The following is a 25,983-nucleotide window of genomic DNA, read 5'->3' as shown; positions in this document are numbered from 1 at the left end:
AGAGGAGAGGAGAGGCTTGGGGCCCGTATACAAGAGTATAAGTTTGGGAGAATCTGCAAAAGTTTTGTATTGTTTCAGCTTTTTATCCGCACAGAAGCGGCGTGTTGGGAGCCCTAATATGCAGAAAACAGGTCCCAGAGTGAAAAACACCACCATTGCCTTTTTGTGTATACAACCAAATAAAAACAAAAAAACGATGATATCATTGCCCAACCTCTCTCTCGCTCACTCAATAGCCATCTTCTGGCTATTCCTCGTATGTTAACTTTTGTTTTCTTCCCTCAGTCCCTCGGGATCGGCTCATTCAGTCTCAATAAAGTTTTATTCAAAAACACTGGGTGCAGAGTTATGTGCATGGCTGCACGGTTTTGAATAAAGATCTAATTGCAGCGGTATGAGTCGCGATGTGAGAGGGAATGGTGATTATTACATCCTTATTGTCATTTTCATATGGAAAAAAACACATTTAAAGGGATTACTGTGTGATATTTGTGCAGATCTGTGAGAAACAAAGATGTTCTCTTCAGTCCGTAGAATAAGATGTGTATGGATCAAGACAGTAATTAATCTAAAATTATATCGTGACTCACATTTTGTGATAAGACTCCGAATAGTTCTCAGTCATCCAGGTCTGGGCTTAAAGTTTGAAGACGTTCCACTTCTCATCCAAGAGGCGTGTGCAGCTCTGAAGCACTGAAGACACTCTTTCGGGAGGTTTTATGTGTTTAAAGACAGTTCTAGAAACAGTGCCACATTAAACACTGGGAAAGTTCTGTTTCCGTGTGGATAAGCCTCAGACACCTGGCTTTTACCTGAACAGACTTGTAAAACCTGGTTAATCCCAGTGAACGTGTTTGTTCTCCTCCGTTAAAACAACACGACTGAAACACCCGTCATAGCAAACATCTACGATACGAGCTCTTCTGCAGACGCAGAGCTTGACAGACAATAATGGGCATAAGAGGAGGAAATTACGTTCATGAATAGAGTGGAATGTGCAGTAATTAATTCTTTGCATCCTCTACACATCGCTGTTGACAATTGACACTGCCGCGTTTGGACAGCAGGACAGTGTGGCTGTCTGGAGTCTGAGCGGAAATGGAAGTCACAACAGACACTAAATGACAATGGGTGTTAATTGGCCTGCGCTTGGCTCACAGAGAGATGGAAAGATAGACAAAGAGGAGGAGGGAAAGAAAAGAGAGAGGGAGCCTGGAGGACTAATTAGTGATTATAACTTGGCGCTCTCCAAACATAAAATATTTCTCAACCCAAAAGACAGAGGAATGATTAAAAATAAAAGAATGGGAATCAAACACGGGGAGCTCTGCAACCCCCCTCTGGTACATTGTGTATGTGTGTGTATATATATAGATTCACACGTACATGCATGTCTGTGTGTGTGTGTCTGTCTCTGTGTGTGTGTGTGTGTGTGTGTGTGTGCAATGGCTTCCCTTTTTTATTTTGCCTCCTCATTAAACCGCGCTTTACTCTGGAAAACGGCAACAGCGAACAGTTCAATGTCAACTGGAGAGGTTACAGACACACACACAGGTTTCCATGACTTCAGAGGACATTGCATTGACTTACATTCATTTCCTGGAGACGTACTCTGACCTTAACCATCACTACTACTGTCCTAATCCTTACCCTGACACTAACCTTAACCTAACCCTGACCTCAGCCTAAATGTGAAACATGTCTTCACCTTATGGGGACTCAACGTTTGTCCCCATAAGGAAGACAAGTCTCCAATTAAACATTCGCACACACACACACGTCCATGCAGCTATCCTTTTAGGAATTTCCTTACTTTGAACAGCCCAAACAAAGCATTATCCCTAACCTTAAGCGTAACCAGCTAATGCAGCAAATGGGGGTTAGTGGTAGAGCGAGTCGTCTATCAATGGTGTGGGTTAAATTCCCGGCTCTTTGGGCAAGACACTGTGAATCAGCATGTGAGGGTTTAAAAGATGAGTGATAGAAAATGTGCTGCACTGAAAGGGTGAATGGCAAAACAAAAAAAAAAGGCAGCTTTGAGTGGTCCCTAACCTTAACCTAACCGCAATTAAAATCTCAGCCATTCATGTATGTTGCCCCATGTTCAGGAATTAATTCACGGTTGCTATCATAATCGATTAATCTGTCGATTATTAACTGGTACATCAACTGGTCCGTGATCAGTGTTTAAAATAGTTGACGATTGGTTTAGTAATCGATTCATCGAGGAATTGTTTCAGTCCTAATTCACCGTCTGCCACTTTATCCTGCACATGAGGGTCGTACACCAACACACAAGGACAAACACGCATTCACTCTCACACTCATTTATTTTCAGTGTCAAATTAACCTCTGCACGTTTTTGTACCTCAGACATTAGATTCTGCCTCATTAGGACCTGGTTATGGTTTCTCCACGAGGATTATACTGGTCCGGACAAGGTCAGTGTTTATGCCAGAAAAGAGGTAACAAATATACACACACACACACACACACACACACACACACACATTATGTAATGAATGCATGAACAACAAGCCCATTTCATTTAAAAATTAAACTTTGGGTAAGTTTCCAACGACACGCCACTTCTGCCTTTGTTCTGGCTCTGCCAACAAAATGGAGAGAGTCAGCGCGAGCCAGCGCAGGCTGGACATTAGCAATTCACACATCAAAGTCATAAATCAAGGGCACCCTGGCTCGCCATGATTTAAATGGAGCACAGAGGCCTGAAACTGGCTGCTGTGTTAACAGCTTCTCTCTTAACCAATGTGTAGTTTCTGTTCCCGGTGTCACACTGATGTTTAACTCTTCACTCCTTCTTTTCATGTTTCACCAACAAGGGAAGGGGGAACAAAACAAAAAAATGGGAAATGTCTCCAACAAAGGAAGTGCAGGAATACAATGCATGCATATTTAATTGAATGTATCTATTTAATGGCTCCCAAACAATACTGATATGAATAATAAATTAAACATTCACACACACACACACACACAGCTTTGTTTGGGCGAGTCATGGGAACTCACAAAAGCTTACACAGCATACACGAGTGAGAGTGAGTGAAACTTTATACCTGAGCTTCAGAGGTTTTGTCCTTCACCAAGCTGCCATTTATAATATTATTGTAATATATAATATATAATAATATTATTATTATCACTGTAGTTTTTTGGAGGATATTTGACAATATCACACCCAGATATTTCTATCTACCTTTTTACCATTCTATTATGTTACTATTTTACTGTTTTACTTTTATGGATTTATTGATTTGATGTTTTACACCTTTTATGTTGCTGTGCCTTTAACTCTGTAAAGCACTCTGGTCAGCCTTGGTTGTTATAAAATGTGCTCTAGAAATAAAGTTGACTTGCCTTGACTTGACACCTGCACAATCATAAAAAAACATGTGCAAATCAAATATTTGACTGTATATTCACAGTAAATGACTGTCCACCGAGGTCCATGTCATGTACATGTCATCATCACAGAGACAGGCAGTCTGTGTTTGTTCATGTGGACACGACGTGGACGAATCCACACACACACCTCCACTTTGATTCTACTCAGACGAAGCACGATTTTAAAGGTTTCCGTCACAGTTATCGTGACCAAAATAACTGTGATTAACAATATTATTGCAATCACTGTTTTAATATAATTCTTTTGTCAGATTCTTAAACAGTGAAAAAATAATTTAGTCATGTGGATCACTTGCAGGATTTTCAAGTGAAATATTGATGATTTTCTTCATTCACACTTATTGTAAGTGCTTTAAATCCCGATAAGCGATAATATTGTATAATGTCCCATCACTAGCTAGAGGTCTCAAACTCACGGCCCCCAGGCCACATGGGGGCCCCCAAACAGTTTAATGCGGGCCGCCACTTGATATCAGGTTATTTCTCTTTTTGTTATATTAATAGCTTCATTTTGCATCATAAATACACTTATATTGTGAACTATTTATCATTCCTATCAAAACAAACACTTTTTTGTTTTGAAATTATGTGAAATGTGATCACAAATATTATTATTTCAATGTCTTTTTCTCAAAAAGTTAGACTTTTTTTCACTTGACTGGCTTCCTGCTGACCCAGTGACCCCCGGGTCATTTGAGTGTGAGACCCCTGCCACTGGAACTTCCCAGTCCAGTAGGTGGCGCTCTCATGTTTTGGCAAAAGAGACAACAAAAATGCTGAAGCTGTGCTTTAGCAGCACTTGCCAGCGTAAGCGCTATTGTTTACTGTAACTTCACAGTTGCGACATCATATTTCCCTGAATAAATACTGTATTTCACTGTAATAGCAACACATATGGTAATTTGTAATTTCACAACGAAACAAAACAAAACAAAAACAATAATTATAGTGTTAAATCATCACAGTTAAAGCCTGTGAAATCCTGGGAACAAACAACATGTGATGCAATGTTGATCAAACCATTAGCGGGAGTGCGTACGTAGGCATGCACATGCCTGAATACACACACAAAAGCTGTTACCATGGCAACACATACCCTTGGTGTGCACACACACGCACACAAACACACACACAACAAGAGACAGTGGATTCAAATGTATATGTAGTTTTGTTTTTCTATCTGCGTCTCATTGAATCATATTAATGTCATGCAGCTGCACCACCTGACACGTGCGTGTGTGAACTGTCAATGAGCCGCCCGTCACACACCGCGCAGCTGCCGACACACACCAGCACGCAACGAGAACAGAGCCCGGCAACAGAACACTGCGTGTTTCATATATCATCATCATCACTGATACCAAACCGATGCCTCTCCCTCACACTGCACCCGCACAGTTGAGCGACACGCAGAGTGCAGACTCCTGTGCAGAAGCTCTGACTGAGGCACAGGCGGCTGTCGTCTGTGTGATCTGCTGACGTCTGTTACTGGGCCGTTTGACAGTTTGCATCATTTGAATCGTTGTAGGGGGGCTGCTGTGAAGTCAGGGCCTTTAAAATGCACATTCGATCACACAATCGCGCTTGTTCGCATAGCAAAACGGGGCTGGGTTGAGCATTTTCTTTAAATTTGTTGCACTTCATGTGAAATCGATCCTTAAATATATGCCACTTCCTGTAACCTCTGCACAAATCTCACGAGACTTGACTGTGACAGTCACACGTGACTATAACTGGGTTCTCACACCTTGGCTGACATCAAATTTAAGGATTTTTAAAAGGACTTTCCTGCACCAAATTCAAGGAGCGAATGTGCTGACACAGAGCTTAAGAGCTTGTAAGAGTGCTTTCGTCCATCGCGTCCACTTTTATTGATTTGCAGCACGCTTTGTATTTGGACAAGTGATTGTCCTTGGGATCTTTGTCAAAGTCAGTCTTTGTAATTTTCTTTGGTGAGACATTCTCATTGTTCTGCATGGAATCTCACATCAATGGTGGAGAGAGACAGTGGGAACCCTGCTTTAAGCTGTTGGCCAACAGTCTGCAGAAATGTTCTCTACTTTGCCATCAACGGTGTAGAATGAGAAATATTTGCACACTTCAGATGCTTTGATGACATGATTTTCAGCTCAGTTACCTTGTTTGTGTCCTCTATTGTTATTTTAAATAATATACCATCACTTTAATCTGCTTCTGATGGGCAAACAGGGCATGGATGCTGACCCAGCTGCACTCGCTGTGCCATCTGCTGGCCAACTTGGTAATCACTTTAAACTGTCTGATGCACTTCTGGGCTGTTTATTTTGAACTCGTTTTTAAGGTGTGACTTTGAATGATCACATGCCACTGACTGCACTGTCGAGTTGCACTGTGTGGTCATATTAAATATGCCTTAATATTGCATTAATGTAACTACTTTGGAGTCAATGATTTTAGATTTTTATATGATGCACCAGCACGAAGACCCCGGCCATTTTGCATGGAGGTTCCATGTTCTCTCCGGGTTTTCTCCAGGTTCTCTGTTCTCCAGTCTAAAATCATTCAGATTTGGGGAATAGGAAACTCTGAATTGACCGTAGGTGTGAGTGTGAGAGTGGATGGTTGTTTGTCTCTATGTGTCCCTGTGATGGACTGGTGACCTGTCTGGGGTCTATCCTATGTCAGCTGGGATTGGCACCAGCGACCCTCCGCGAGCCTCATGTGGAGGACACAGTGGTAGAAGATGAATGAATGAACATGATGCACCAGGTTAGAGAGATACAACGTTTGTACAGACTGAAATCTGTGAAAACCTCAAGCAAAACAGGTATAGAGACAGCATTATGACTAAATGAATCAATATCGAATTAAATTAAATTGGAAATTAAATTGAATCGGGATCAAATCAAATCAGAGAATCAGTAGTGGCAGCTCACATAATTGTTATACGCTATTATCACCATTAATATTGTCATTATCGCTGCTCAGTAACACACACACACCCACACACACTGTAATTGTTTTGTGTTCTGTGTTTTATGTCACTGTTTTGCATGTTATAGCACCAATAATAAAATAAATTGGTGCAACCCAGCTCAACATATCGTGTGTATGCACGTGTATAGCCTAAAATTCATGAATCTGAGGGAAATTACATTTGTTATTCATCTCAGACCGGCCTATTTAAATATAAGTCAGGATGTCAAGGGTCCCCTCAAGAGTGATGAGCTTGAGTCTCAGGACCAGAATCTGAAGTTTGTCTTTGTCTAAACTGAAAAAAAGAGAAAGTTTCGATAGCCCTTTTTTTTCATTTCGGTGCTCCAAAGATTTTGCTGAAACCCAAACACGTTAATCCTGATGGATGAATAAAAGAGACTCACGCATCCTTCTGTCCACCTGAGTGTGGTTTGTTATCTAAAACTAGTCTATAGTCTATTACCATGGACAGATACACATACACCCTCAATCTATTATTGAACAAAAGGCTCACGCCTCTGCTCAGCCCTTCGGGGAGGAATCCATCCCTCCATCCCAGAATAATTTCACACACCAGTAGGTACACAAAAGAGAGAGAGAGAGAGGGAGGAAGGAAGAGAGGGAGGAAGGGAGGGAGAAGAGGGAAGGACAGAGATGAGGAGGAGGCGGAGGAGGAGTGCATCGGGTAAAAAATGTATGGGGTCACAGCTCAGTGCTCGTGGGAGGCCAAGCAAAGAGTCATGCGTGACAAAACAGAGATCAGAGGATCATATGCAATCGAGCACATGTGAAAGAAAACATACGCACGCACGCACACACGCACACACACACACGCAGTTGCATCGACACGCACACAGCAAGAAAAATGAGAGAATAAAGACACGTCAGATGAAGACTTGTAAAGACTGGGACGGCCTTAATCAAAAGAAATCCAAACACAGGAAGGTAATCTCTATCACACTCGACTCATTTTATGAACACATACAGTACACACCCGTGCACACGCACACGCACACACAAAAGATAATCCTATTTCTAAATGCAGACATCATCTATAAACAGAAACCCGGCACCCAAACAGAAGAAATACAAAACCGGTTGAGGATTTCCATACGTGTAAGCCTGTGGAAATGAAGATTTTTTTATGAAAACACACAAAAGAAGAAGCACGCACACACACACACACACACACACACAACACAGTCAGGTTTGCGCTTCATTCATACTGTAGTGAGGACACCTATAGACAACCATTCCCTAGCCCTTTACCCTAACCTTAACCATCACAACTAAGTGTCTAACCCTAACCTAAACCCAATTACCCCATAATCCTAAAACTAAAACCAGGTCTTAATCCCCAAAAAGCTGTTTTTGAAAATGTGAGAACCAGCCAAAATGTCCTCCCTTTCCCAAAATGTACATATAAACAGAGAGTTATCCCTGAATTTAATGCTTAATCCTAACCTAAACGTAACCATTATTCTAATCCTGGCCCTAAATTTAACCATTTTCTCTAAAATGAGGTTTGGCCTCATTAGGACCTGGTTTTGGTCTCCATGAGGACTACACAAACTGGTTTCCATGACTTCAGAGGACATTACATTGACTCATATTCATTAACGTCACTGTCTACCTTCAAATCCCAACTCAAAATGTATTCAGATTATTTTTCCCCAATGTGACCATCCCCCCACTATCAACTCAGCCATCTCGTTCAGTAATCTGCATTTTAAAATATGGTATTCATTTTTAAACTATACTACGCTACTGTGTTGATCTTGTCCGTTTTATTACATCTGAACTTTTTATCTTTAACTTTTTTCATTTCATCTTTCAACTTTTGTGTGTTTGATTTATCTTCTTATTTAAGTGACCTTGAGTGTTTGAAAGGTGCTTACAAATAACATTTATTATTATTATTACTTCTTACTCAAACCTTAACCATAACTACTACTGGCCTAACCTTACATTTAAACTTAAACTTAAACTTAAACTTAAACTTAACCTTAACCTTAACCTTACCATACAACATGTCTCCACCTTAAAATGTAATAATTTACATTACAGGGACTTGTAAGGAAGACAAGTCCCCATAACGTGACTGTTTTGGAACACGCACACACACATGTTTTTATATCTTAGTAAGGACACAGCATAGACATGATGCATTCCCTAACTCCTTAACCTAACCTTAACCACCACAACTAAGTGCCTTACCTTATCCCTAAAACCCAGGCCCCTTTGTGGGGCCCAGACAAAATGTCCCCACAAAGATAGGTTTGCATGGGTTTTTTTTGGACCTCACAAAGGTATAAATACCAGCACCATACACACACAAACAAACACACTTTACAAGCAATATCTAGAGCAGAAGAGTATTAAATTATAAAGTGTAAACTATAACAGACACAAAGTCTCTCGCTCTCTCACACACACACAGAGAGAGAGGGGGAGAGAGAGAGAGAGAGAGAGAGGATGCAGCTGAATTAAATAAACGGATTGAAGTCTGAGAGCTGACTTGACAGCTGACAGCTGATTGGTCTGGAAATCCCACATGAAATCGTGTTACCCCACAGACTGTGGTGGACGTAGCACAGTCTGTGTGTAAAATCTGATGACCAATGATGATTTCACCTTTCAATATGCTGCTGATGAAACGCGCTTTGCTTCTTGCAATGTCTGCAATACAGACAGATAACAGGGGGGGGGGGATCAATACCTTTGTTGCAGCAGCTACAAAATAATTGACCACAATAATCTGCCGTTGTGCATATCGCTAACACACACACACACAGAGAAAGAGAGAGAGAGAGAGAGAGAGAGAGTGAAACACAAACATGCATTAGATGCACATCAAGCATCTTCCCCTCTCATGAAAGCATAAAGCCAGAGGAGCAGCAGACACAATGGAGTGTTTAAGTATGCAGGAAACTTTATGCCTGGGTGGAAAAGGAGCTTTGAAGGAATTCGCTGAGGGACACCCAACCTCCCCCTGAACTGAGCCTGTACGTCCTCATCAGAGTAAGAGAGAGAGAGAGAGAGTTGAAGGGAGAGAGGGGGTGAGGAAGGAGAAGAAATGAAAGATAGAGATGAAGAGGACGAGGTGGTGAGTTGAAAGGGAGACTTATGGAGAAAAAGAGGGGAGAAGGGCAAGAGAGAGGGCAGCGACAAGGTACTCTGGTCTAGTCCCTGCACTTTGTGCACAATTGCTTTCGGTACAGGCTGATGAAAGTAGAAGTCTCTACACACACACACACACACACACACACATGCTGCTTTTCCGTGTGAGCACACTGTTCAGTAGGCGCCAGGCCTTAAGTCCCAGTATGACCTTCATTGAGACGGATTGCATGAAAAATGTAATGACTTTCCTGAGAGAAAAACCACAGGCCAAATCAGCTTTGCATTGCATAATAATGGCAGACTTGGTAATCAATAACACAAACACACAAACACACATCCATAATGGAGTATACGCGGCCTGCACATGGAGAAAATGTCCTCACAGAGGGCCCCGACCACATCACAGTGAATGGATCAAACCACCGGCGTGGAGAGCGGCGCAATGAAACGCACCAACAAGGGCCCATTGACGATAAATGCCTGCAACCACTTCCAGCCATCAAACACTTCCCTATGAGCTCAAGCTAACAGATTGAGTCGGGAACTGCATGTAACTCTGTGAAGCTGTTCACAGCCCAGATGTTTAGCTCGGGTTCCTGCATGACGAAAGACTTGTCCCAAAAAGAAAAAGAAGTCTGGCCCCATTTTACTTTGTACCACTTAGCCAGCAGCAGAATTTGTGTTATTTATATTTGTTCAGGCAGCAAATATGATGCTAAATTTAGCCCAGACCTGCTATATTAACGAGTGGCAGCCATGTTTTTGTGTAAAGCATTAAACAACATATATATTGGTTAAAGCTGCAGTGCATCATTTCTGGTGATTTTTGTTGTTGTTGATTATTCTGCCTCTGTTTGCACTATGTCACATTATTTCTATGCTGCATCCTCCATCTGAAAACAGACTCTGTCAGGTAATACTATCAGACCTGACGGAGGGAGCGTTTGTGTGTATACAGCAGCAGAGCAAGGGCGGGAGGGGCACTCGAAATGACCTGGGGGTCAGTGAACTTCTAGTGTGGTCGGGGGGAGCGGGGGAGCGGGGCGGGGGCCAGTCAAGGGAAAAAGTACAACAGTTCGGGAAGGATTAACAGTTCAGGGATTGGAAATTCAAACGATATCTGATAATCCATCATGATGTTGCAATTAAAAATATTTAAGATGACATTGCACACCATTTCCAAGTACAAGTGTTTGTTTGTTTCACAATATTCCACCAACATATCACAATAAAGATACTCATGATGATATTTGACACAATTTCAAAGTAAAAGTGTTTTGACACGAAAGTGTACTTCACACAAATAAACATTTACTGTATGATGCAAAATGAATCTGTAAAGAACAGAAAATAAAAAAAATAACATGTAGACTTGTAACATGTTGAATTTAATAATGTGATAATATAACATAATGTATTATTGTTATTATTATAAAAATAGCGTTCACTGTTTTTCAGTCTGTCTTCAACATTTTAAAATAAGTGTAGCGCCGCATTGACTTACATTTAGATTTATTTCTCTGTTTTTTGATATCAATAGATTAATTTTGCATCATAAATGTTATTATTGTGAAGTATATACATCCTTTGGTGTCAAAAACAAACACTTTTACTTTGAAATTGTGTGCAATATCATCTTGAATATATTTCTTGTGATATCATGATGGTCATGTTTTCCCTCCCACTACTGGGGACTACTAATGTTTTTTTTGTTTTTTGTTTTTTTCTTCTCCGGGTCTCCTTATGACCAGACTAGATGCTCATTGGCACCCAGGTCAGTTGAGTTTGACGCCCCTGTCTTAAGTTGTTTTTTAAAATAAGGCACGGAAATGTTGCCAGGCAACACAAAATAATAATAATAATGATAAATACTGAAAAACACAGAGAGACTAACATGGAGGTGATCACTCATAACAGCTTAAATGTGACATTTGTTTATTTTTAAATGTTACACACTGCAGCTTGATCATTGAGTGAATGATTAATTTATCCACTCTCATGTTCAAATTCCGTGGCTGCATTGTCGCTGTTTTTGCTTTTGTTTACACACATCCAGTTTTTTAATTTCTGCTTCTGAGAACAACAGCCCGCACGGGAAGTAGAGCATCATTTTCACACAGAACAAAACACAGAAAAGGCAACCATGTGCAGAGCTGTGCCACACATTTAACAGCTTTCTGTGGTTGCATAGCAACAAAGTTAACAATCTTCATCGAAGTGACCAAAGGTTTTCTGAACCATGTAACACTTGGCAGTGGAAAGATTCAATCTTTAGCCTCATTTCTTGTCTCTTAGCCTATAAGTCCTATAGTTTTAGTCTCAGGAGTCTCTGATCCCGCCGCCTTAACCCACAATTGTTTGGATTACAAAGTGAAATGGAGAGCAATATGCCAAATGAAATCTACAGTCAGAGCGATTCTGGCTGAGAGCTCCGGTTGTTTTTTTTATTTCCTGGTGTCACAGTTTTAGGGTCATGCAATAAAACGCTGCCATTGTGTTTGTTTACTTTCTCCTCTCATCTCTCAATGTGACATTAGGTAGAGAAATGCATCACCAGAGGAGAAAAAAAACCCTGTTTCCTTCTCACCTCGTTGGTGTTCCAGCGATGGCGCTCCTTGGGCAGAGAGGAACATTTGGGTAGACACTCCAGCAACTTCTTAGGAAGGTAGATCTTTAACTGGCCCGGCTCATCTACAGTAGAGGGGGAGGTGGGTGGGTGGGGGGAGGGCGAGGATGGAGGGAGATAAATGCGGGAGGAGTGGGAAAAGGAGAGGCATTTTTCATCAGCCGCAGAGACACTGTGAGAGGAGAGCACCAACATGCAGCACTTCGGGGATCTAAGTGACTTAAAGTCGTAGCAAACTGTTATTGTGCAACTGCTTCATGTAACCTTGAGTTTGCAGCAAAGAGATTTTGTTCAAACCTATGAAGGACATGAGCTCTAATTAATGTTTCTCAAATAAAACTTGATCTGTAATAACCTCCTAAACTCTGAATCAGAAATTTCAATCAGAGCTTTTTTCTTTTGTCATAAAAGTCATCAAAAAGAGACATTTGCATGGAAATGTGCTTTTTATTGGATGTTTTTTTTATTTTCCCCATCTCGCATGTTCTTAAAAAATCAGTCTGAACCACTTTTCTTACTATATTATTATTTATCCATTTATGCACTCTTTCATCCTTTCCCAAACGTTTGATTGTGTACATTTCGTGTTGTTAAGCACTTTGAGATGCATTTTATGTATGTAAGGTGCTATATAAGTAAAAGCATTATTATTGAATTATTGAACAGGAAACAGCCAGCAAGTGTAGTATTATCATTTAAATTTATTTAGACATATATAAAAAAGACATTAAAAGATACAATTTAGGCTCCATGTTAATGTGAAGGAGAATTGCCTAAAATACCTTCTAGGAGCTTAATAAAAATCTGAATTCTCCATTGAGCTTATTACTGAATGGATGAAACAATTGCCGGATTAATCGATTAAATGTCAAAAGACATTAAATATCAGAAATAATAGAAGACCTAATTAGTTCAATTGTTCATGTTTTTAAAGCCTAACTTGTCAGAAACCAGTTATACTAAAATTCATCGCCAACTATTTTGATAATCGATTCATCGGGTTGAGTGTTTTCTTAAAGAGTTCAAACCAGTTTTCTGATTTTTCAGCTTCTTAAATGTGAATATTTTCTGGTTTCTTTGCTCCATATACCAAAGAAATCATTCAAACGGAATCATTTTCTGACATGTTATGGACCAAACCATTACTCCATTCATCAAGACAATAATCATTAGTTGCAGCTGTAATTACAGGAATTAGTTACATTTCTCAATCCATTCAAAACATAGTAAAAATGACACAAACGTAACTATCATAGTATTGTGTAGAAAAAACCCTCACCCTAATCCTAACCCATAAATAAAATAGTGATATTTTCATATATAAGTGTGCCTCCTTATGTCTTATGTAGTGATGGAGGATTCACAATGATAATGATACAAACTTTTGGACATCAGGTGGACACCCAGAGTCAGGATTAAGAAGAATCCATTATCATACATTATTATGAGTTCATTTGGGGTAGGTTACAGTGATGGACCAATCACATGGGCGTCTCTTATCCCCTTTAAAAGCAATGCTCTCCCCTGAGTCTGACACAGACAGTTCAGTAATGGAGTAGGGACTACACACGAGCTCCACCTAAGAGGAAACTATTATTCTTCTGCACAAGCCGAAGCACTGCATGCTTAAATAACACACGACGTCTTAAATGCTGCGATGAACAGGATTTCTTTTTCGTTTCTGGATGTACGCTAAAAGTCCTGTGAGGATCACGTTCTCACAGCTATGCACTATTTTATTTAGAATCACGGTGATTCCCGCACTATAGAAGACCGGGAACATTTACTCCTTCACGTCACTGCCGTGAAGAATGAAGTGATGTTTAGGGCTGGATGTCGATACCTTCCTGAATCAATTTGATTCCGATTCACAAGTTTCCAAATGAATTTGATTTGATCTAAAATAGATTCCTTTGTAGAGATATTTCTGTTTCCGTGCCAACTTTGCTTTGTTGTGAGAGAAGTTTTCACAGATCTAATGTTGCAAATTGCACAAAATGTGGATTTCTCTAACCTGGTGCAACAAAAAATGTATGTATACACTGAATACTGACCCTAAACAAGTTATACTAATGCACTTTGACCACACAGTGCACCTCAAGAGTGGAGTCGTAGGTGATAACTCGAACTTTGAAAACACGGACAATACAGTCTAGAAGTACATCCTACAGTTTGAAGTAATTACCAAGCTGTCCAGCAGCGGGCTAAAGGCTTGCAGTCACACAAGTCTACACTCTTGTGAGTTTTGTGCAGAGAATACAGGAAATAGCATGTTTAAAAAGATTTATCTAATATTTTTAGGATCAGATATTGGATCTTTAAAGTGTAACTAAACCCCCCAAACACCTGTATTCAGGTGTAAAGTGGTGTATATTGGTATCTAGTAATGTTATTTTGTGGTCCAGGTGCAAATTTTCACAGTTTAGTATGAAGTATTACAATTAGTAAATTAATTAGGGATGGCACGATGCCACTGTTCTGTGTCGGACACAGTGATTTTTGACCTTTTCAACTATGAAGCTGTTAACAACACATTTGCGCTGATGCATTTCAAAAACGTAATTCTCCAACTGTGTTATAAATATTATTCTCCCAAAAGGAAGAAATAAACCTGCTCACAACATGACTCAGCTAAAATGTTGTTGTTGGTTTATTGACATGTTTACAGTCTGTGCATAGTGAAACATGATTAATGATGAAATGATAAAGGATTTTTGGATAGTGTATCGGATCGATACTTCTACTTCCTATCGTATTGGCTCATCCCTAAAAATGAATCGATTAATAACTTTTTCAATAATTAAAAAATGCTTTCTGATTTTTCAGGTTCTTAAATGTGAATATTTTCTGGTTTCTTTTCGTCCATGTAACAAAAAAATCATTAAAACATTAAAATCATTTTCATTTGTGGTCAAAACAAAACACTAGAGAACATCAACATTCCCAGGTTTGAGAAACACTGATCAACATTTTTCAAATTTAATAAAAGTACTACAAACCAGGTACTCAAAATAATCAACAGATATGAAAATAATCATTTGTTGAGGCCCTTTTTTAGCTGTAGTCATAAAACTGTGTGTCTACTACCTCTCTGGTCAAACACCAGCTACTGCATTCATATTTAGCCATTCTAAGTCCATGTTTGCGTCACTGGTACACACTTTCATCACCCTCTTGTCCAATCAGTGCAAGGCTCATTGTCCCTGACTCCTCCCCCTTTTAAAATCCCCGGGAGCAGTCGCTTTGTCGTCTTTTTCTCTGCATCGCTTCGCTCTTATTAGCGAATGAGAGGCTTGTCTGACTGTTAGATTTCACTATCAAAGCACCAGACTCACTCAGCTCTCAATCTACTTCTTGGCATTTTCAAAATCAAACAAGGGGTGGAGTTTGCCTCAGAAGGAGGTGTTCAGTTACACTTAGAGATGAGAATTGGAAAAATATGTTTTTTGAATCCAGCCCTAGTGGTGTTCTATGTTTTTATTTTCATATAGACCACCTACGATCTTTAGATACCAACCCACTCACTCTTCTCACCCCTACTCGAATCACCTCAGCTCTCTGTAGCTTTGACAAAAAACGTTAAGGCTATAAATGAAAGTGGCTTAATATTTTGTCTATGTTAAAAGAAAGTAGGCTTTTTATTTTATTAAAATAAAGATCGACATGTGCCAGTGTTAGGTGTTTTTCCTTTGTTGACAGGTAAAAACCGTCATGAAATGTCAACATTTTTCTTTTTTTGTAATTCTTTGCAGTAATTTCATAAATGCAACAAACTATAGTTATTGCATTCAGCTATATACAAAACTATATAGAGAAAAATGGCTCTTTTAATACTCATCGACACCCTTCTTATGTTTGCTTTTGTGTGCTTTCACTCTTTCATTCCAGTTTTCACTCATGTTAATATTACTGATTTTTTTTATTTAGTTGGTGTATTTTGTGAGTTCATGAAGAGCCTTTGAGTGTTTTTTAAAGTGATTTAAACACAAACACTACGAGCATCTAAAGCCTGATACAGAACCAATACAGAAAGAATACATTTCTACTTTTGTCGAAAAATACACACGATGGCACTGAAAGTGACATGTTTCTTCAGAATAATGAATAAGGATGCGATTGTTTATTTTTGCCTAAACCCGAGACACACACGCACACACACATACACACACCATGGTTCTGCCAGAAATACTCATTCAAACAACAAATCCACAGCTGAAAATAGTCCTCAGCTCACGCACTAGTTTCTCCTGTTTCAGGAACATTTGTTCTAAATAAAAAAAAAAAAACAGCAGTTGCTTTCGCAAACTGTATTATTATTCTTTTTTGCAAATGTAGGTTTATAAATTGTACTTCCTGGAGATTAAGGCTGTGAGCCAGTGGAGTTTAATCTTTCAACTCGGATTGTTTACAATAACAAATCCATAGCCAGCCGTGTACTTTATGATTTATCAGCTTGTATTTTGTGACTACTAACATGAGGATGTAAACTGAGGTTAATTTCATTATTACTCTGTATTATTATTTGACATAAGAACTTAACTAAACTATGGTGACACCTTTGTTTTTATGACTTCCCATGTTTTTAGTGTTTTTAGTGACTTCTTGTCCTTGCACTGTCCGCTCTGCCTTATCCAAATGTTTTTAAGCCAGTGACGTATTGTTATGTATTCATATGTATTGTTAATCCACTTACTAATCTAAGAAATGACCATGTTCTCAAATGTCTTATTCTTGTTCACAAACCAAAATGATTCAGTTTTAATGATTTCTTTGTTGTACGGAGCAAAGAAAAGAAGCTGAAAATCTAAGTACAAAAATTGTTATACAAAGTAATCCACTAATAAACAAATTACTGCTTAATTGTCGCAGCCCTAATGTGATACATCATAAAACAGGGGAAAACAAAGATTAAAGCCAAATATATCAATATTTTATTTTTATTTTTTTAAACTCAGCGTTAAAACTACAATGATATAAGTTTTAAAAACTAAAGAATGTCATGGCAGTAAAAGTAGGGATGATACTAAAACTGCTTTATTGATCCTAGAAAGGTTCATAGAACATAATGGAACATTTAGAAAAGGTTTTTCTCAAAGCGAGGTGAACATTATTAATACCCAAGCTTGTAATGAAGACATTTGTAAATTGAGCTGAAAAGAACTGAAATAATAATTTCACCTGAATCTCACACACTGGACCTTTAAATGTTCCCTGTAAATGTTGTTTTCTGTCCATAAAGAAGAATTAAAACTACAATTCATTGTTTTCTTTCACCTGCAGCTGAGACAACTTTACAGCTGAGACAGACTGAAAAAAATTAAAATAAAAATAACCTGAGAAGCAAAAGGTTTGCTTAGTTTTGGAGAGAGCTTCAGTGCGAGGAGCTGCTGGATTTCCTGTGAAACTGCCCGACCTGCCTCTCCTCCCACTGCAGCGCACACAGAATCACCAAAATACTGAATAGGTAAAGAGAGAAAAAAAATCCCACTGCGCCACAGGAAATACCACTTGACTTCACCAGCGAAAAATGTGTGTGTGTGTGTGTGTTGTGTGTGTGTTTGTGCCCAACGGGTGTTCTGCTCAGAAGTCAAAGAGAGCAAGTACTCAAAGGTTATTGATAAGCATTTGAGTAGAGGGCATCCATTCAAGACTCCCCAGGGAAGATAGGAATTATACTGTACCTGAGGGCAGACAGAGTGAGAGTAAAAGAGAGAGATATGTTGGGGTGGGGGTGTCATAGCCTGGGAGAGAGAGAGGCGGGGGTGCTGGGAGACAATGAGCCAGAGAGAGAGACGGCTAATGACAAAAAAAAAAGAAGAAGAAAAGAAACTTTAGAGATGAATCAGAAAGTAAGAATTTCCCAAGGACGAGAGACAGAGAACGAAGAAGATGAGGAGAGACGAGCACTGATGGAGGACAGGTGTGTGTGTGGTCATGTTAGCGTCAGTGACCGAGTATATTTGTGTGTGTGAGTAGAAGTGTGTTCAGGCACATCTGCCCCCACCCCAAACACCACCACCCACCCTCTAATCAATTATGCATTTATTAATAGAAGGCCTGAGAAGACAGAATTTCAAACAGCTGAACGGTGCAGCAGCTTAGTTAAACAGCTGAATGGTGCAGCTTAGTTAAAGCCTAATTTCTTTTTTAGCAGCACTCCAGCCGCTCTGCTATGAATGCCAATCAGCGTTTAGACCCCACCCCCCTCCCGGCGATAACCCCCCGCCCCCTCCCTCACCCACTCTCCCCTCCCTCCCCTCCCCCTCTCCTCCCGCCGTTCTGAAGAATTCTCATCAGAGCCTCGCCTTTGAAATGTACCAGAACCACCACATCAAACAAGCCCGTAGCACACACACACACACACACACACACACACACACACACACACATGCAAACGGACACATATGTCATGCTTGCTGATCAAAAACACTCACACACACAACAGTATTTGCCCCAGAGTGGCTGGCTCTCTCTTTTTTTTTTTTTTTTTCCTCTGTGTGACCTTGGTGCCAAAATGCCTTTCAGTGCACGCCGTCACAGCCACAACCGTCACCTTCACCTGCTCTTACGTCCACTCCCCTCCTCGCTGACGAGCAACTTCTGCACATTTGGCGCATTCACACCCGAAATATACAGATCAAGCACTCACTCTTTTACTAATCTAGCAACAAAAAAAAACAAAAAAAACAGAAAGAGAGAGAGTCCACACGAGTGACAAAGCCTGAATGCTAATGTGAATCTGATGGCTCGTTAAGTCATATAGAGGAATGCGTCCTAAAAGTGTTCAACCAGAGTGAAACATAGCTTTGGTCTAGCCAATGAAAATGCCATAATTTAGAGTTAGGGGATCACATAGAGGAGCATGCAGCCACGCTGGCTGATGAATATTTTACCTCATAAAACTGTCATCTCCATATTTAACACAGAAACAAGCCAATGCCCTTGTGAGATGGCTGTCAGTTAATTACAAAACTCTCTTCAGTAAAGAGAGAGGGGGAAAAAAATGCTCCAAATGCAACTCTTAACTCTCCCCCTACTGATATTAGGAGGCACCAGGGGAAATTTTCACATTTCCCCCCTTTTTTCTGGGATGAAATTAATGTGACAGAAAGAAAGGCTCATTGCACAGCAGCTAGATGGAGGGAGGGGGGGGGGAGAGAGAGAGGGATGGCAGGAGGGAGCACCAGGGCAGGGAGAAGAAAGGAGGGAGCATAGCATGGGGATGAGTGAGAGTGCAGGGAGACGGAGGGAGAGACGACAGAAAGGAAGAGTGAGAGCAGAGGGGTAGGAGGTGGGGCGGGAGGGCGGCGGTGGGTGGAGAGATGGGTGTGCATGCTAATTTTATCATTCTGCTGATAAACTTTTCCTCCGGTAATCCTCCAGCTGGGACGCGAGAACAGATAGAAGACGGGGAGAAGTCTCAGCTCATATGCCGTCCCAAACACAACTCCCTCCTCTGTTCTGTTCTATTCTATTCTATTCTATTCTGTAACAGAGACACAACGTCATCAACCGCAATAAAACAAAAAGACCAATATATATATATATATATATATATATATATATATATATCGACATAATGTTTATGCAGGGCTCAAATGCCCTTCAAGATAAAGCGCACGTTATCGCTTTAAAGGCACAGTGCGTCAAATTGAACATCCCTCACCTCCAAGCTTCAGTTATCATTAAAACCCCAAAAAAGTGTTTAGTATAAAAACATGGTGGACATTCGCTCCTGCTGTTCTCCCTATTCTATTCTATTCTATTCTATTCTATTCTATTCTATTCTATTCTATTCTATTGTCAGATTGTATCTCACTTCTTTAGTTGCTCTTTTATGACACTCACATTCCCTCTTAACAAAATGAGAAGGTCTGGAGCAGGTATGAGGCCATCTGCTCCTTCGGAAATGAAAAACCGTGTGTGTGTGTGTGTGTGTGTGTGTGTGTGTGTTGAGGGGTTACCTTCCCTCTCTCTCTCTACCCATAACCCCCACCACCTCACTAAGTACAATGTCTGTCTGCTCCTCCTCACATCTGTTTATTTTCCTCCAATTTGGCCCCTAACACCCCCACCCCACAAACAAACACACACACATACACTGGTTTCCGTGACCTCAGAGGACAAAGTAAGCATTGACTTACTTTCTTTTCCTGGAAACTAACTCTAACCTTAACTATAACTACTACTGGCCAAATCCTAATCCTAACTTAAACTAAAACAGGTAATCACCTCAAAATATAATAAATTACTTGATGCCTGTCCCCATAATGTGACTGTGTAAACAGAGTTAGGTCCCCCCAACATAAGGAATAGCAGGTGCGCACACACACACACACACACACATACTTGTCTCTATGCACTTGTGAGGACATTCATAGATGTAATGCATTCCCTATAGGCCCTTTGCATTACCATAACTATCTCGACTACACACCTCACCCCAACCCAAAAACTAGGTCTTCACAGCCTAAATGCACGCACACACACACACACACACACACATAGGTTTGTGCAGCTGTACTTGTTAGGACCCAGCATTGACTCATTTGGACAGTGTAAACAAAGCCTTATACCAATGAATGCCTTACTCTAATCAGTTCATCAGAAATGAGATTCTCAGGTTGTGGGCTTGATGAGGACTACTGGTCAGTACTAGAGAAAAGGACCTGAAGAGGTGACACACATACACACACAGAGGGACAGAGGCAGGGAGGGACATGCATCTGTCACGTCCTCGAGAATCAATAACCAATCAAAGCAATCATTGCCTTTATAGTTCGTCAAACACACCACTGAGAATCTCACACACACACACACACACCACACACTCGTGTACATACACAACCATGTGGTGACCCCAGATTACACACTCCATCTCACTTCTGGTTTAACCAGGCCCATTGAGGATTATAGATACATAATGCCATGTGTACAGATTAGGTATGACAATAAACGACTGATAGCCAACGTAAGCCCTGCCTTATTGTGTGTGTGTGGGTGTGTGTGTGTGTGTCTGTGTGTGTGTGTGCTAACTAATACTGTACTGGCATGCATGAATAAACATGATGTGTAACAAAGCTGAATTGGAATGATGTCTCAGCAGAGAGCCACAGATTGAGTGTGTGCTTGCTCGCTGTACATGTGTGTGTGTGCTTATATTTGTCACCTCTTAAGGACCTTTTCTCACATAAACACTAACCTTCTCGGGACCAGTAGTCCTCGCAGACCAAAATCTGGTCCTAATGAAGCTCATTTCTAAAGGACCGGTTAAGTTTAGGGCTTTGAATTGTGCTAAGATCACGGTTATACATTTACTGGTTAAGGTTAACGCTTTTTTGAGACTGTCCAAATTAAGTGAATGCAGTGTCCTAGGAAGAATAGCTGTGTGTGTGTGTGTACGTGTGTGTGTGATCTGTTACACAGCAGACGAACAGGAAGGAGACCTCAGTTCCTGCATCACATCATTCTGCCACAAGGCTTTTATACTTGCTCCCAGAGTCGCCCTGTGCTACAGACAAATGTGCGAGCGGCACTTAAAAGCCCTCCCGCACACACACACGCACACACACACGCGCGCGTGCACGCACTGGTGCACAAACAGTGTGAAAGAGTATTTGAGTGTCTCTTACTGTTGGCGTCAGTGTCATCACTCTTGGGAGGGGTGTGTCCTGTGTAGCCCACGGCAATCCTGACCGTTCGCTCTGGATTTCTTATCTTCTTCAGTCCTACAAGAACAGAGGAGAGAGACAAAAAAGACACATTTAGTTGACGCTCCACACTTTCCTGACAGTCTTCATCATCACACCTTCGCTCCTTCTCCTCAAAAGCCCCCCCGAAAATAAAACTCCATGTCATATGCATGTAGGCTGATCCATTTTCAGATCCACTAACTTGCATCCATTGTGTCCCGTTGATCGATTGGCCACAGCAGATTCGCTGCCTCCATGTGTGTGACTAACTTGTACCCAGCTTTAGTTTCTCTTTCTCTCTCATCATTTCTCTGTTTCCCTGACCACTGTTGCTATGATACAAAGTAGACCAACCAGTGCAGAGGGAGATGGTCTTCCAGGCTATATGGTGGATATTGTTCTCATGCCCACTGGTGTGCTCTGCTGGCTGGTGCCACGCACATCTGCCAGAGTATGGACGGTGAGAGTGGACAGCTGACAGCTGAAGCTGCTAAATTATTACGTCTTCCCTACATGTAACACTGAGGGGTCAGTGGACTGAGAAAAGAAAGCCATGCTGTGAAGGTCAAGTGTGTGTTTGCATGTGTGTGTGTGCAGGTGCAGTATAGTATGGTCGGGGGGGGGGGCTTGGTTTATATTTGTGTGGTAAAACTTCCTGCTGATCTGCCTGTGGGCTTTCTTTCTGTCTCATCTACACTTCTAGTCTTTTCACGCAATGGGACTCTCAACCCACGGATTTCTCTTTGCCTCTGGCCACACACTGCATGCCTGCCTGCACGTGTGTGTGTGTGTGTGTGTGTAGGGTCTGACTTTAAGCGCCTCAATGATACAACAAAGGGCTGGCCAGTACAAATCTATGACTTAATTAATCATTTAATATTTTGATATCAGGTTCAATTTGAGGGTTTTTTGGGGGTTATTTGGCCAATGAAAAACTGGTTTTCAGGTTTTTCAGCCTCTTAAATATTAATATTTTCTGGTTTCTTTGCTCTATACAACAAATAAACCATTTCAACTGAATAGGTTTGGATTGTGACAAAATATTTACTGCTATTTTCAAATCGCAGCACTATTTCTTAAAGCCAAAATGTTTGTCAAAATATCATTTTAGATTGATTATTACACACATACACACATCATATTCTACAGACTTAAGAGAACATCTCTGCTTCTCACAGAGCTGCATGAATATCACACAGTAATCGTTTTAAATATGTTCTTCAAATGAAAATGAAAATAATGATGTAACAATTAGCGTTCCCTTTCATATCTCAAATCATATTGCAATCACAATTTTAGTCAAAATAATCGCAATTAGATATTAATTCAAAAGTGTTCAGCCCTAATATTGATACAACACAGGTTATAAGTTCCATGTCTTCTAAAAACAAGACATACATTTCACTGGTATCAATGGTGCGTTCCATTTTCAAACGGCAAAAGTATTTTTTTTATCTATGCTACTGCGTGTATAAATGACATTATAGCACTATAAATATGTCATAACCGATTCAGATCTGTCCTGTCGCAACCTAAACCTGTCTACTCCTCTGTCCCACAGTTTTCCTTTCACCGCAAACCGGCGAGGCAGATGCTGCTCATTGTGTGAATCTTTGGGTTTCTTTTCGCTCCATAATATGGTAGTGGTTTGCAGTGTCTTGAGATAATGTATGTTATATATCTATACAAGTAAAATTGAATTGAAGATGCAGAAAGACAGCGTAGCAGCGAGTCTACGTATATAATAGTCGACCTCTTGTTGACTTTAATTCTCCTAATTATCTTGTCCTGTAAACACCTTTATTTACTCATTAAATAGTTCTGCTCAGACCTTATTTATAGTTTGTTTACAAATGTTGTGTTTTGTGCTAAATTGAATCTGTTGCCTTTAAAAAAGCCATTTCATATCATAACTTGGTTTATTAAAAAAATGCTGTCTTGTCCAATCTTACCGTAAGACAAATTGCTTGTGATTCCAGTAAAGCTGAGACTCATGCGTCATCTTTATCCTCCTTATGTTAATGTATTATATTACTTAAATATTGATCCTGTGTTGTCGTGTTTTTTTTGTCTATTCACTTGTAAAGTGTTGGGGGTTTTTTGGTCGGATTTCTCAGTGTTGTCTCTTTTGGATGAAAAACGTGTAAGTGCACTTAGCAGCAGTTTCTGGGATGTCACCCATAATTGCCAAGAATGTTTTACAGTTTGATTGTCTTTTACTGTCCATAAAGACGTTTAAAACCATAATAAATTGGTTTCTTCAACTCAGGAGCCAAAATCAATCCCAATTTTCCAACACTTATCATGATAGTTACAGATGCTGACCTATTGGATTCTTTTGTTGTTTTTCCATATCATCCTGCCCTTGATGCAACTTGTGAAGGACAAGTTCTCCAAAAAAAATTGCCCCATGGAGAAAACCTGCTCAGCATCGCTCCCTAGTGGACAGAGGGTAAAAGACTCCTATCATCTCAGACTTTGAGAAAGAGGATGAAGGAAAAGATATTTTACCTCAGGATATCATTAGTTTTCCTGCGTCTCATCCTCAGCAGCACATTTAGCTGTTGTGGGTGTGTGTTTTTTTTTTAGTTTGATGAGCTTCTCTGGGTAATTTAAGCCTCTGTGACATCACCGTTTGTTTTACAGCCAGGGATGAAGGAACGAATCCTGGGAGCAGACCAAACATCCAGGATGTTTATGAACAAATGTCGAACACTGAGTGAGAAATAGAGTCTCAATTAAGCCATGATCTGAGCAGCAGATAACATTACCATGGCGATTCTGGCCATCCCTTAAATAATTCATGAATGAATGAATGAATAACAATCTGAATGAAATGGTGGTTGTCTGTCAGTGTGTGTGTGTGTGTGTGTGACAATAATGACCCAAGAGTTTAGTTAAGGGAGTAAAAAAAATGCAAACTAGATTCTTACGTGATGTGACCTGAAACTGACACACATACACTCCCCCAGTCTAAATGCAGCTGATTCTCACCTTCACTGCCTTAGCAACCACAGGCTCATCATCCTTATCTTCATCACCGAGTGAACACACACACACGCTCTCGCGCGCGCGCACACACACTAAATAAACACACAGCTGGACTGTGGATGTTTGTGTGGCTGCCAGAACATGGAATCTACCTTTTAATGGTTCACTTTTACGCTTTCAGAGAGAGAAATAAACACACGCGCGCGCACAAACACAAACGCACACACATACACGCGCGCGCACACAGAAAGCATCTGAATTCCTTCAGCTCGCGCTCTCTCTCTCTCTCTCTCTCTCTCTATGCCTCTCTCTCGCATCACCATGTCTTCTAACGGTGATAACACTCACAAACGCGCTGTGATGGAGAAACAATTAGTCGGTAAAAAACTAACCATTCCCCGACTCACTCACTGCCCACAGACGGGACAACTCTCTCTCTCTCCCTCTCTCTCTCTCCCACTGTCTCTCCCTCCTTCCGTTATTTATGTGCTGTCGGTTAACCGTGCTCCTCGCAGTCGCTGGTTCAGCACCAGCGTCCGTGTTTTCGGGACGGGCAGAAAAGAAAGGGAAAGCCCCGTCGCCGAGCTCCCTCACCTCCTCCATCCTCTCCATCACTTCATCTGACTCCCAAACATCATCGGCGGCTCTGCCTCCTCACATTTAAACCGTTATTCCTCTCTTACCTTCCGGCTTGTCTTCGGCAGCCATTTCCCCTCCACCGCGCGCCTCATCCCTCCTCCTCCTCCTCCTCTTCCTCCTCCTCCTCCTCGACTCGACCTAGTGGTGGTGGAGGTGGTGGTGGTGGTGGTGTCGGGTGGGGAGGTAAGGGGGGAGGCTGCCACGCGCGTGCACAGAGAGGACAGCTCAAGGAGGGGGGCGGGGCAGAGAGGAAGGGGCTGGGGGGGGACGAGCCTGCCAGGCTTCGCACGACGATTGGTCCAAACGGCGAGGACTGACAGCGGGGATCCGTGATGGCGACTCGCGGAATTCTCCATCCCTCCGTTTACCTCACCCCCTCCCCCTGACGTTCACGCGCACTCTCTCTCTCGCTCTCCGTGTCTCTCTCTCTCTCACGTCACTGAACGACGTCTGAATTCGAGGACACCTTGACAGCCTCGCACAGCATCATCATCTTCATGCTCATCACTTACCCCCCAACACACACACACA

The 25,983-nt window shown here is 41.0% G+C and overlaps 1 protein-coding gene across 5 annotated transcripts in view; it reads right to left on the bottom strand.

The window, feature by feature from the left end:
* Positions 1-25,615, bottom strand: part of LOC131460622 (calmodulin-binding transcription activator 1-like) — an 89,788-nt gene extending 64,173 nt beyond the window's left edge. For 2 of the 5 annotated variants that reach the window (XM_058631256.1, XM_058631254.1), the window contains exons 1-3: positions 25,497-25,615; positions 21,763-21,858; positions 12,092-12,195 (exon numbers count right to left, since the gene is read on the bottom strand). In XM_058631256.1, the coding sequence (XP_058487239.1) occupies positions 12,092-12,195; positions 21,763-21,858; positions 25,497-25,521 (225 nt within the window). In that variant the 5' untranslated portion in view covers positions 25,522-25,615. The remainder of the gene's footprint in view (positions 1-12,091; positions 12,196-21,762; positions 21,859-25,496) is intronic. The other 3 variants (XM_058631255.1, XM_058631253.1, XM_058631258.1) reach the window with 2 other exon arrangements.
* Between the last annotated feature and the right edge of the window lie 368 nt (positions 25,616-25,983).

Source organism: Solea solea, chromosome 6 (assembly GCF_958295425.1).
Source record: "Solea solea chromosome 6, fSolSol10.1, whole genome shotgun sequence".
In the NCBI taxonomy this organism is placed as follows: Eukaryota; Metazoa; Chordata; class Actinopteri; order Pleuronectiformes; family Soleidae; genus Solea; species Solea solea.
Note: the sequence above shows the minus strand (reverse complement) of the source record. Positions and strands in the feature narration are given on the sequence as shown.